The 13,563-nt window shown below is 41.6% G+C and overlaps 1 protein-coding gene across 1 annotated transcript; it reads right to left on the bottom strand.

Annotated features, from left to right (window-relative positions):
- Positions 1-1,737: 1,737 nt before the first annotated feature.
- Positions 1,738-5,975, bottom strand: LOC106564336 (uncharacterized). The gene is made up of 7 exons (XM_082978290.1): positions 5,783-5,975; positions 5,503-5,694; positions 4,300-4,398; positions 3,809-4,048; positions 3,027-3,163; positions 2,821-2,930; positions 1,738-2,339 (listed from the first exon to the last, which is right to left on the bottom strand). Exons 1-7 carry the CDS (start codon positions 5,973-5,975, stop codon positions 2,207-2,209), a joined length of 1,104 nt encoding a protein of 367 aa, XP_082834416.1. The 3' UTR covers positions 1,738-2,206.
- Between the last annotated feature and the right edge of the window lie 7,588 nt (positions 5,976-13,563).

The following is a 13,563-nucleotide window of genomic DNA, read 5'->3' as shown; positions in this document are numbered from 1 at the left end:
GAGAGTTTGGTTCTGTTGGAGAATTTTGTCCTCGCGTTCTCTGTCTCTCTCATTTAGAATGGATATTTCAAAGTGACATTCATTAATGTCGTTATAGGATGGATGTTTCATCGGTCTTCACATTCAATGATACCAAATTCCTAGCTGCAGACTAGTAATTAATATCAAAGACTTGTTATTATTCTGTCGGTATCTATAGTCTAAGAGTTTAACCACGTGGTATGGTTAAAGTTCCGAACGAGGAATGCATGGTCAAACCTTGGCCCTCTCGTTCTCGATGTAAGCTGGTCTGGTGATAGAAACCCTGGGTGGGGGTTATATTCGGAATGACAGAAAAAGTCTGTCTCATGACGCCAGGTCCCGTCTGTTCATGGGGGCGTGCCGATGACTTGGTAAAACTCTAAACAGAAAATACAATTCTCTCACATTAACATCTTACAAGCATCCCAACATATTCCAAATAGCTTTATCCTTATTCATTAATTTTGTACATCCATTAGATGTAAATCTCACAACTGAGGCTATGATATAAACAGAGCCATGGTAATGTGGCCGTATTGTCTCTCATGAGTTTCACAAAAGTGTACCAAACGGACCAGTTCGTAGCTGGATTCTTCACCGATCTTTTATACCTTCTACAGAACATAAATGTCATTCGGTTCTCCAGTCCGGTGAGGTGGAAGAATTCCTAGGTTCTTTCTATGAAACCCACTCTCTCTGTATACTGTGGCCATGAGGCAGGACATTTTCTTAGGAATTTACGACCTCTCTCACAGGGCCGAGTAAGGGGGAGATAGGGGGATGGTGCATAGAAAACCCAAAGAGGGCAACGTCATGACACCGTGTTTTCTGTCTGTGCAAGTACATCTTGTTTGTTCAAGACTACCCGTGTTTAGTGTCTCAGCGCCTGCTTTTTCCAGTCTCTCTTTTCCGGCCCTCCTGGTTTTGACCCCTGCCTGTCCTGACTCCGAGCCCGCCTGCCTGACCACTCTGCCTGAGCCTGCCTGCCGTCCTGTACCTTTGCCCCCATTCTGGATTACCGACCTCTGCCTGACCTGACCCTGGGCCTGCCTGCCGTCCTGTACCTTGGCCCCACTACTCTGGATTATCGACCCCTGCCTGCCTTGACCCGTCGTTTGCCTGCCCCTGTTGTTACAATAAACATTGTTACCTCTACACAGTCTGCACATGGGTCGTAACTGAAACCTCATATATAGTACATTCACATTTTCAGTCTTAAAAGTGTCAGAGATTATATGATACAGCAGAGAGAACAGTCCTTCTAGACTCCATGTTAGATCAACTATTATTCAGTAGAGAACAGTCCTTCTAGACTCCATGTTAAATCCACTATTATACAGTAGAGAACAGTTCTTCTAGACTCCGTGTTAGATCAACTATTATACAGTAGAGAACAGTCCTTCTAGGCTCCATGTTAGATCAACTATTATACAGTAGAGTCTGACATTCTCTGTGTTTATCCACTCGTATGTATAGAATAATGCTGCTTTTCTAATAACCATCTTGGTTGGATTCATGCGAGTGACTGATTGACTGTACATGGGAGGAATCCACACTACACTGTCCATGCAATTCCTTAGTGCGCCCAGAACATTGTTCTGGGAACCCAAAGGAGTATCTCAGTTTCAAGGTAAGACGCCTGGTGTGGTATCAGTCAGTCTCATGCAGGAACCAACCGTGCTTATAGGACTTGTTTGTGTCGCAGTATAAAGGGTCTCAAATCAAATCAAACTTTATTAGTCACATGCTCCGAATACAAGAAGTGTAGACTTTACCGTGAAATGCTTACTTACAAGCCCTCAACTAACAGTGCAGTTCAAGAAGAGTTCACAAAAACATTTAGCAAGTAGACTAAACTAAAAAGTAATACAAATAAAAATTAACATCAGCCTTGTATTGAGTCAGTGAACCTCGATGACTGAGATAATAAAGATTGATTCATTTCCTTTGAATTTGAGTCCTTAGTGGTGAATTTCCACAACAACAGACAGAAAAGTTATTCTGTTATCAGTTCATTGTATTGTTATTGTATATTTTTAGTTATTTTTATTATAATGTATTATACATTTGCATCGTAATATATTGTATGTACTTGACAAGGTAAATAGAATAAGCAGAAAATAGTTTACGATTGATAGTACTTATCATAATCCTATTTAGCAGTTGAGAGTACCGAGGATGAATCCTATTTCTCACAGATCCATCTGTATTGATGGGAACAGTCATAGTCCCACCATTCTCCTGTGTCTGATGACCAGGAGTAGAAATATACACAGTTCTCAGCTCTTCCACCATTAGGCTCTCCACTGTTCCAATACCTGTAGGAGAAACATTACATAGAATCAGACTGTCCACTGTTCCAATACCTGTAGGAGAAACAACACATAGAATCAGACTGTCCACAGTTCCAATACCTGTAGAAGAAACAACACATATAATCAGGCTGTCCACTGTTCCAATACCTGTAGGAGAAACAACACATAGAATCAGGCTGTCCACTGTTCCAACACCTGTAGTAGAAACAACACATAGAATCAGACTGTCCACTGTTCCAATACCTGTAGGAGAAACAACACATATAATCAGACTGTCCACTGTTCCAGTACCTGTATGAGAAACAACACATAGAATCAGGCTGTCCACTGTTCCAATACCTGTAGAAGAAACAACACATAGAATCAGGCTGTCCACTGTTCCAATACCTGTAGGAGAAACAACACATATAATCAGGCTGTCCACTCTGAACCTACTACTCCAGACAGTGATGTCATAGTGACACAGAATTCATGAATGTCTTACTTTGTGGTCAGTGGTGTGTCGTCCACCCATTTCCAGGTCCCCTCAGAAACAGAGTCAGTCAGACCAATCCAGACATAGTTCTTTACCCCGCATAACCAATTGACTAATGTCTGTAGTTGTAGGAGAGAGACAACATTGTTAAAACATACCCATTACTGCTCGCTATCTCTATCACTCTTTTTTCTCTCTACCTCACACACACACACCTGTTTCTCTTGGCTGTTGATAACCACCAGGTGTGCTCCTCTATTTCTGCAGTCCTGTCTGCTCTCCTCCCAGGATTTGTACTCAGTAGAGACGTAGTAACAACTGCTACCAAGCTTTTTCCATCCTTGAGGACACACTGTAAGTTGAACATTTCTTGCTTTAGTCACTTTAATACAACATTGAATTAAGTATCAATCAGACACTCAAGGAAGACAGGGCACTATCTAATGGACGGTTTGGAAGCATCATTTGTCACGTCCTAACCAGTAAAGGGGTTATTTGTTATTATAGTTTTGTCAGGACGTGGCAGGGGGTATTTGTTTGATATGGTTCGGGGTGTGTGTGTTGGTAGAGGTGTGTTTGGTTTATGTATTCCGGGGTTTTTTGTCATTGTTCTATGTTGTGTTTTCTATGATCCATCTATGTTGTGTATTTCTTTGTAGGCCTGGTATGGCTCTCAATCAGGAACAGCTGTACATCGTTGTTGCTGATTGAGAGTCATACTTAGGTAGCCATGTTTTCACCTGTCCCTTTGTGGGAGGTTGTTCTTTGTACTGATGTGTCTACAAGACTGTTCAATCGTTTTTTTCTTGTTTTGTTTGTTACGTGTTCACACTAACAGTTAAGATGAGCACTCAACCCGCTGCACCTTGGTCCACTATATACACGACGAGCGTGACATCATTTTTCATTTAATATCAGTTAACTTCCTGTCTGTAAGTGACATGTGAACTGATACAGAGACTGTCAAACAGAACAGTCATGAGACAATTTGACTCACCTTTCTCAACTAAAGATTGTAGCTGGTCTCTCTCTCTGGTCAGGGAGTTGTATCTGGTCTGTAGCTGGTCCCTCTCTCTGGTCAGGGTGTTGTATCTGATCTGTAGCTGGTCTCTCTCTTTGGTCAGCGTGTTGTTGCTAGTCTGTAGCTGGTCTCTCTCTGCAGTCAGGTTGCTGTCGCTGGTCTGTAACTGGTCTCGCTCATTGGTCAGGCTGTTATAACTGGTCAGTTGGTTTCTCTCTGAAATAAGGAGATCATTGAACAAGGTAACAGTGGAAAAGTTAATCAGACATTACCAAGGTTGGGGTCAGTTGCATTCAATTCCAGTCAATTCAGGAAATACACTGGAATTCCAATTGATTTCCAATTTTTTGGAAATTAAATTTGGCTTACTTTCTGAATGGAATTGACTGGAATTGAAATGGAATTGAACCCTGGTTGTTACACAACTGATGATGAAGAATGTTTGAGTGAGAACATATCAAACTCACGGTAGAGTAACAGGCCTATGATCCCAGCCAGTATAACACACAGCAGCCCCAGACACACTGCAGCAGCTCCAGAGTATCTCTTCCACCACTGACAAAACCCTGAAGCACAAATGATTACCATAAGAACTTGCTATTTATCAGCGTTGTATTGGCGTCTGCTTTTGTGTCCTTTTGCTCTTTGAATCAGTGAGAGAAATACACACGGAACAGAACACCAGACCTGAGTTCCAAAACCTCACATTTTATACTGCTTGACTTCCAGAACCTCTTACAGAATATCGCTTCGTAAACAACAGGTGTATGCTAATGCTGATTTACGGATCCTTTTCCAACAATGCAGAGTTAAAGATACAACATTTAAAAAAGTGTCACAATAAATAAGAACCCAGTGAATTAACAAAGAAGAATAACAAGTCAAAATAACATGGCTACAGTGCATTTGGAAAGTTTTCAGACCTCTTGACTTTTTCTACATTTTGTTACGTTACAGCCTTATTCTAAAATGGATTCAATTGATTTTTTTTCCCTCATCCATGAAATTGTCTTCATCAATCTACACACAGAGCCTTTTTGGTACAATGTTCACTGGTATTCGACCAGCAGCCAAACTCTTATGCTAGCGAACATGTCAAGATTTCCTTCCTGACTGGCTGCCTCCGTGCAGCTCGGCCGGGCCCGTCTCTCTCCAGAGGAGAGGCAGCGGCAAATCAGCACTAGAAGCTGCCTGTTCTGTGGCCAGGTTGGTCACTTTGTCTCCACTTGTTCCCTGCGTCCAGCAAAAGTGGTGCTCAGCAGTAGTGGGGGATATACTGTTGAGCCAAATCGCCGGCCCATCTCCCCCCAGAACCCTGCTTGACGGCGCCCTCGCGTGGCAGAGCCAGGCTTTTCCTCTGCCTGCTCTCACTCAAATTGTCTACATTCTGCCCTTGCCCATGCCTTGTCTTTGCCCCAGTTCATTCCAGAACTTCCAGACCTGTCATCAGTTCCTCCAGTGTGTCACAATCTAGCTCCTGTGTTCAGCTAGCACCACGCCCTGTCTCTGCCGCCTCATCGGCCGTACGACTGCACCATTGACCTCCAGCCTGGAGCTCCTCTCCCCTGTAGCCGGTTATATAACCTCTCTCGCCCCAAGCAGGAGAGGTTATGGAGAAGAACATCTAGGATTCCCTGGTTGCAGGACATGTCAGGCCTTCTTCCCCTCACGTGGGTGCTGGTGTTTCTTTGTAAATAAGAATGATGGGTCACAGAGGCCGTGCATTGACTTCCGTGGGCTGAATAATATCACAGTGAAGAACAAGTATCCTTTGCCACTCATCAGTTCTGCTTTTGCCCCGCCCTCCATGGTGCCACTGTGTTCACCAAACTGGACCTCCGGAATGCCTACCACCTTGTCCGCTTCAGAGAGGGGAACGAGTGGAAAACTACGTTTAAAACACCACTTGGCCACTTTGAGTGTTTGATCATGCCTTTTGGTCTTACTAACGCCCCTGCTGGTTTCCAGAACCTAATACAATGACGTGTTGAGGGACGTGATTGGACGCTTCATTTTTGTCTATTTCGATGACATTTAGATTTTTTCTTAGGACCCTGAGGCTCACCAGCAACACTTTCACCAAGTTCTCCAACGGCTGTGGGAGAATAAGCTTGTTGTCAAAGCTGAGAAATGTGAGTTCCATGCTTCCTCTGTGTCTTTCCTGGGTTATATTATTGGACCCCGCCAAGACATGGCAGTCAGAGTTGCCTGCGCCCTCTAACCTGAAGGAGCTACAGTATTTCCTGGGGTTTGCCAATTTTTACAGACGTTTCATCCGCAACTAGATGAGACAGAGGCAGCGTTCCTTGAACTCAATCACCACTTCACCTCCACTCCGGTCCTCACTCAGCCAGACCCAGAACTATAGTTCATCATGGAGGAGGACGCCTCCGACACTGGGGTAGGTGCTCTGATCAGAAGCTCCAAAAATGTGCATTCATTTCCCGTAAGCTCTCACCTGCAGAGAAGAATTTTGACGTTGATAATCAGGAACTCCTGGCAGTTAAGCTAGCTCTTGAGGCTTGGCATCACTGGCTAGAGGGCTCTGAACTCCCCTTAATCATGTGGACAGACTACAAAAATCTGTCCTACATTCAGACAGCCAATTTTCTGAACTCCCGGCAAGCCAGATGGGCCTTGTTCTTTGGTAGATTCAATTTCACACTTAATTAGCGCCCCGGTTCTAGGAATACCAAGCCTGATGCCCTGTCCTGCCAGTTCACCACCGACAACACTGGTTCCGAACAACATTCCATTGTGCATCGTTGCTGTCGTCCCCTGGAGATCGAGTCCCGTATCCGCCAGGCTCAGCAGAACCAGCTTGACCCGACTCTATTTGCTCCCGATTCTGTTCGCTCTGATGTTCTTCAGTGGGCCATTCTACCCACCTCACCTGTCACCCTGGTATGAACCGGACCCTCGCATCGCACGTGCTTTTAGTGGCCCACCATGGAGAGAGATGCCCGGGAGTTTGTCCCAGCCAGCTCGGTCTGTGACCGGAACACAACCTCCACTAAACCCATTTCCGGTCTGCTTCACCCTCTTCCCATACCCAGTCGCCCCTGGTCACACAAAGCTCCTGACTTTGTCACTAAGTTCAATCTTGGTTTCATCAGACCAGAGAATCTTGTTTCTCATGGTCTGAGAGTCTTTAGGTGCCTTTTGGCAAACTCCAAGTGGGCTGTCATGTGCCTTTTACTGAGGAGTGGCTTCCGTCTGGCCACTCTACCATAAAGGCCTGATTGGTGGAGTGCTGCAGAGATGGTTGTCCTTCTGGAAGGTTCTCCCATCTCCATGGAGGAACTCTAGAGCTCTATCAAAGTGACCATCGGTTTCTTGGTCACCTCCCTGACCAACGCCCTTCTTCCCCGATTGCTCAGTATAGGAGAGTCTTGTTGGTTTCAAACTTCTTCCATTTAAGAATGATGGAGGCCACTGTGTGATTCTGGATCTTCAGTGCTGCAGAAATGTTATGGTACCCTTCCCCAGATCTGTGCCTCAACACAGTCCTGTCTAGGACAACTACAGACAATTCCTTCGACCTAATGGTTTGGTTGTTGCTCTGATATGCTCTGTCAACTGTGGGACATTTTATAGACAGATGTGTGCCTTTCTAAATCATATTGAATCAATTGAATTTACCACAGGTGGTCTCCAATCAAGTTGTAGAAACATCTCAAGGAGGATCAATGGAAACAGGATGCACCTGAGCTCAATTTTGAGTCTCATAGTAAAGGGTCTGAATACTTATGGAAATAATGTATTTCTGTGTTTGTTTTGTAATAAATTTGCAAACATTTCTAAACCTGTTTTTGCTTTGTCATTAGGTGGGTTTGTGTGTGGATTGATGAGGAAAAATGTGCATTTAATACATTTTAGAATAAGGCTGTAACGTAACAAAATGTGGAATGTCAAGGGGTCTGAATACTTTCTGAATGCACTGTATATACAGTGAGTACCAGTACCAAGCCGATGTGTAGGAGTACGAGGTAATAGAGGTAGCTATGTACAGGGAGTACCAGTACCAAGCCGATGTGAAGGGGTACTGAGGTAATAGAGGTAGCTATGTACAGGGAGTACCAGTACCAAGCTGATGTGTAGGGGTACGAGGTAATAGAGGTAGCTATGTACAGGGAGTACCAGTACCAAGCTGATGTGTAGGGGTACGAGGTAATAGAGGTAGCTATGTACAGGGAGTACCAGTACCAAGCTGATGTGTAGGGGTACGAGGTAATAGAGGTAGCTATGTACAGGGAGTACCAGTACCAAGCTGATGTGTAGGGGTAGGAGGTAATAGAGGTAGCTAGTGCCTTCAGAAAAGTGAATTTTTCCACATTTTGTTGTTGCTGAATTTTAAATGATGTTTTGTCACTGACCTGCACACAATACCCCATCATGTCAAAGAGGAATTATGTTTTTTTAATAAATATATATTTATATAAAATGAAAAACTGAAATGTCTTGATTCAATAAGTATTCAACCACTTCAACCTAAAAAATCTCAGGAATCATTTGTTTAACAAGTCACATAATAAGTTGCAATGAATCACTGTGTGTGCAATTATAGTGTTTAACCCTCTAGAGTCTGAGCCGGGGGGAGGGGGGGAGGGTCTGAGCCGCGGGAGGGGGGAGGGTCTGAGCCGAGGGAGGGGGGGAGGGTCTAAGCCGGGGGAGGGGGGGAGTCTCTGAGCCGGGGGATGGGGGAGGGTCTGAGCCGGGGGAGGGGGGGAGGGTCTGAGCCAACATGTGAAATTGTTTTAAGATACCAAGAATTATTTAGCTATTTCATTTACAACTTTAAGACCCGTTAATGTATAAAAAATATTGAAAAAAAATGATTGCATGAAGCATTGAATTTGGCATTTCTGCTATTAGCCAATAGAAACACATTGAATAACAGATTCACGACATGGAACAACAGATAGTCCCCAAAAATATCAAAAGGAAGTTTGTTCTGTGTGTGTGTGTGTGTGTGTGTGTGTGTGTGTGTGTGTGTGTGTGTGTGTGTGTGTGTGTGTGTGTGTGTGTGTGTGTGTGTGTGGGGGGGGACAGTGTCAAGCACTACACCAGGATAAACTGTTACCTGAATGTTGATCACCAACTCCATCCTTCTTGCAGGACATGATGGGTCTTTCGTTGTTGTATATTTGATCATTAAATCCATGGTCTCTATTTTATTTATTAAAAAAAAAATGTGCATCTAAATCCATCGCTGTTTTCATAGATTTCCTCTGACATCTTTACACACGTGTGTTAAAATGCAGTAACTTCTACTGTTGTAACTTCTACTGTTGTAACTTCTACTGCTGTAACTTCTACTGTTGTAACTTCTACTGCTGTAACTTCTACTGCTGTAACTTCTACTGCTGTAACTTCTTCTCTTGTAACTTCTACTGTTGTAACTTCTACTGCTGTAACTTCTACTGTTGTAACTTCTACTGTTGTAACTGCTTCTCTTGTAACTTCTACTACTGTAACTTCTACTGCTGTAACTTCTACTGTTGTAACTTCTACTGTTGTAACTTCTCCTGTTGTAACTTCTACTGTTGTAACTTCTACTGTTGTAACTTCTACTACTGTAACTTCTACTGTTGTAACTTCTACTGTTGTAACTTCTCCTGTTGTAACTTCTACTGTTGTAACTTCTACTACTGTAACTTCTACTGTTGTAACTTCTACTGTTGTAACTTCTTCTGCTGTAACTTCTACTGTTGTAACTTCTACTCTTGTAACTTCTACTGCTGTAAATTCTACTGCTTGTAAATTCTCCTGTTGTAACTTCTACTGTTGTAACTTCTACTGTTGTAACTTCTACTCTTGAAACTTCTACTGCTGTAACTTCTACTCTTGTAACTTCTCCTGTTGTAACTTCTACTGTTGAAACTTCTCCTGTTGTTGCTTCTACTACTGTAACTTCTACTGTTGTAACTTCTACTGCTGTAACTTCTACTACTGTACCTTCTACTGTTGTAACTTCTACTCTTGTAACTTCTACTGCTGTAAATTCTACTCTTGTAAATTCTCCTGTTGTAACTTCTACTGTTGTAACTTCTACTGTTGTAACTTCTACTCTTGAAACTTCTACTGCTGTAACTTCTACTCTTGTAACTTCTCCTGTTGTAACTTCTACTGTTGAAACTTCTCCTGTTGTTGCTTCTACTACTGTAACTTCTACTGTTGTAACTTCTACTGTTGTAACTTCTACTGCTGTACCTCCTACTGTTGTAACTTCTACTGTTGTAACTTCTACTGCTGTAACTTCTACTGCTGTAAAGTCTGCTGTTAACCTGTTGAGGGTAGGGGGCAGTATTGACACGGCTGGATAAAAAACGTACCCGATTTAATCTGGTTACTACTCCTGCCCAGTAACTAGAATATGCATATGATTATTGGCTTTGGATAGAAAACACTCCAAAGTTTCTAAAACTGTTTGAATGGTGTCTGTGAGTATAACAGAACTCAAATGGCAGGTCAAAACCTGAGAGATTCCTTTACAGGAAGTGGCCTGTCTGACCATTTATTGTCTTTCTTTGACATCTCTTTCTAAAACTTAGGATCTCTGCGGTAACGTGACACTTCCCACGTCTCCAATAGGCTCTCAGAGCCCGGGAAAAACCTGAATGTCGTCATTCCAGCCCCAGGCTGAAACACATTATCGCCTTTCTCAAGTGGCCGATCAAGGGACAATGGGCATTAGGCGCGTGCACTGGCCGCCCCCGTCTTTGTGAATTTTCCTCTGTTTACCGAAAAGGAGATTCCCGGTCGGAATATTATCGCTTTTTTATGAGATAAATTGCATAAAAATTGATTTTAAACAGCGGTTGACATGCTTCGAAGTACGGTAATGGAATATTTAGAATTTTTTTGTCACGAATTGCGCCATGCGCACGACCCTGATTTACCATTTCGGATAGTTTCTGGAACGCACAAACAAAACGCCGCTATTCGGATATAACGATGGATTATTTGGGACCAAACCAACATTTGTTATTGAAGTAGAAGTCCTGGGAGTGCATTCTGACGAAGACAACAAAGGTATTAACATTTTTGTTATAGTAAATCTGATTTTGGTGAAGGCTAAACTTGCCGGGTGTCTAAATAGCTAGCCCGTGATGGCTGGGCTATGTACTTAGAATATTGCAAAATGTGCTTTCACCAAAAAGCTATTTTAAAATCGGACATATCGAGTGCATAGAGGAGTTCTGTATCTATAATTCTTAAAATAATTGTTATGCTTTTTGTGAACGTTTATCGTGAGTAATTTAGTAAATTGATAGTAAATTCCCCGGAAGTTTGCGGGGGGTATGCTAGTTCTGAACGTCACATGCTAATGTAAAAAGCTGTTTTTTGATATAAATATGAACTTGATTGAACAAAACATGCATGTATTGTATAACATAATGTCCTAGGATTGTCATCTGATGAAGATCATCAAAGGTTAGTGCTGCATTTAGCTGTCTTCTGGGTTTATGTGACATTATATGCTAGCTTGAAAAATGGGTGTCTGATTATTTCTGGCTGGGTACTCTGCTGACATAATCTAATGTTTTGCTTTCGTTGTAAAGCCTTTTTGAAATCGGACAGTGTGGTTAGATTAACGAGAGTCTTGTCTTTAAATAGCTGTAAAATAGTCATATGTTTGAGAAATTGAAGTAATAGGATTTTTAATTAAGGTATTTGAAAATCGCGCCACAGGATTCAACTGGCTGTTACGTAGGTGGGACGAATTCGTCCCGCCTGCCCTAGAGAGGTTAATGAAATGTTCTGGGTAACCTGTGATACAACGTGTAGAAAATGTTTGATGTTTGAATTTTTTTTGGTCTAAGATAGTAAGAAACATTTCTGTGAAGGGGTTTGACTTATGACCTTTGTCTGGGTTTTCCTGTGTGGTCTGATCAGCCTCATGGGAAAGCCATTTGGATAATACATTTTAGGTCATTTGTTATTCTGATTTCAAGGTAATTCGTGAAATGTATAATTATGATGGAATTTAAAGTTCTTAGACATATTTGTAATTTGGACCTATGTGATATAGGGCATTGCCTTTCACTAAGGGTAGGCTGCTTGAAGTCTGTTTTCCTATGACCATATGGGTAAATAATTTTTTCTTTGTGGAGGTTTTCAGAGTTGTGATTTTCATTTGGTTATGTTATTTGACATTTTGTTTTATCTTTTGATTTGTAGTAGTGTTTTTGAATACATTACTCTCATGGAGAGTTATGTGTTAAAAATGGGGGAGGATACAGTCCTTTGAGGGTTTGGATTCAGTTCTTTGAAATTTGGATTGAAGTTTACACACCTTGAGTGATATGTGAAGGAGTGTATTGTTGTGTTGTTTGTTCTGTTCTATTCCTGATGGGTTATAGGTCTAACTTCCTGATTCTGTGGCTCTGCGATGAAGTTGAAATTGTGATGGGAAGTATTAAACAATTTGAAAGAATAGTTTCAATAGAATGTGTTGTTATTCTCTTTGAATAATGTTTAGACATTTGTATTAAGAATAATTGGTAAAAGTAATAATTTATCATGTAGTTAATGAACTGAACTAAACTGTTGTTCTGATTTGTTCTTTCGAGGTTATCATGAAAAGTGACATCAGATGGTATCTTAATGCATGGAAGAGATAATTGGACCGAAAAGTGTGTGTACCTCAAACCCCCTCTAATTGGCTGAAGAAGGAGTGACGAAGGCGTTGAATATGGCCCTGTCCGAACCATTTCTACTGAGAGGAATGGCCAAGCCAGCAACCGGTGTACAGTATCCGATCTAAGCTATCAACTGCTTTTCTCTCATGTTTCTCTCAGGAGTGTGAGAGGAGTCCACGTGGAGTGAGCATGGGGAAAGGTGCTGTTCTAAACTTTTCTTATGTTGCTGGTATATTGGTTGACGAATGGACAAGACATAATGGGCATCTAAGGTGAAACATTGACATTGGGACATTATAATGGGTCATTCACTTTGAACTTTAAAGTTATCTGAAGAAGAACGAAGAGGACGCCAGAAGAATCAGTGCCTGGAGAGAGGGGTTTGGTCAACTGTGCCCAAAACTGTTTAGACTTTTGGGGTATCAGGTTGATTGTAGAGGTCTACACCACGTAAAATTATAGTCATTTAGATTAAGAATGCATTGAGATACTGATCTGTAGAATAATCGTGATAAAATTGTTAATAGTAGAAATTATGGGATAATTATACTGGATGTTAAAATGAATGGACATTCTGCTAATGTTGATGTTTGTTTAAATTTAGTTTTTACTTTGAGTGATAAGACAAATTTGAATCACTGAGCAATGTCATTTTGGTTGGATAATTAACTGAGTTCTCATTATGATTTTATTTGGAAATTGAATGAATTTTAAAACTGAAGGATTGATTTGAGTTGAGTATGTTAATATCTAAATGAGTGAAGGAATTAATGTGTTAGGGATTGATTGTTTTGATTGTTGTTATGAACTAAAGATGTTGAGGTTATTATAAGCATGCCATGGGTGAATGCCATGAGTGAATGACATGGGTGAACTCTGATCTGGAGAGTGTAAATGATCCTAATCTATTTGCTCTATAGGCATTGCCTTATAAATAGCGGAATCATGATGTTTGTCTTGGGTGATGTTCATTAGGCACCAAGGGAATACATTTTATTTTAACTAGGAGTCACTACCTGGATTTGTACAACAAGATATGCTAATTGTAGTTTCTGGGATGGAAATAGTCATTTCCAACATACTATG

The sequence above is a fragment of the Salmo salar genome, chromosome 08 (genome assembly GCF_965601325.2).
Source record: "Salmo salar chromosome 08, fSalSal1, whole genome shotgun sequence".
Lineage (NCBI taxonomy): Eukaryota > Metazoa > Chordata > Actinopteri > Salmoniformes > Salmonidae > Salmo > Salmo salar.
Note: the sequence above shows the minus strand (reverse complement) of the source record. Positions and strands in the feature narration are given on the sequence as shown.

Excerpts from the sequence above, each read along its gene's own strand:
- LOC106564336 (XM_082978290.1), bottom strand. The coding sequence starts at position 5,975 with ATGGAACTCACATTTCTCAGCTTTGACAACAAGCTTATTCTCCCACAG. Across the intron at positions 4,399-5,502 it reads AAAGAAACACCAGCACCCAC|GGTTTTGTCAGTGGTGGAAG; the intron begins GTGAGGGGAAGA and ends TTTGTGCTTCAG. Across the intron at positions 3,164-3,808 it reads ACAATCTTTAGTTGAGAAAG|TGTGTCCTCAAGGATGGAAA; the intron begins GTGAGTCAAATT and ends TTCAACTTACAG.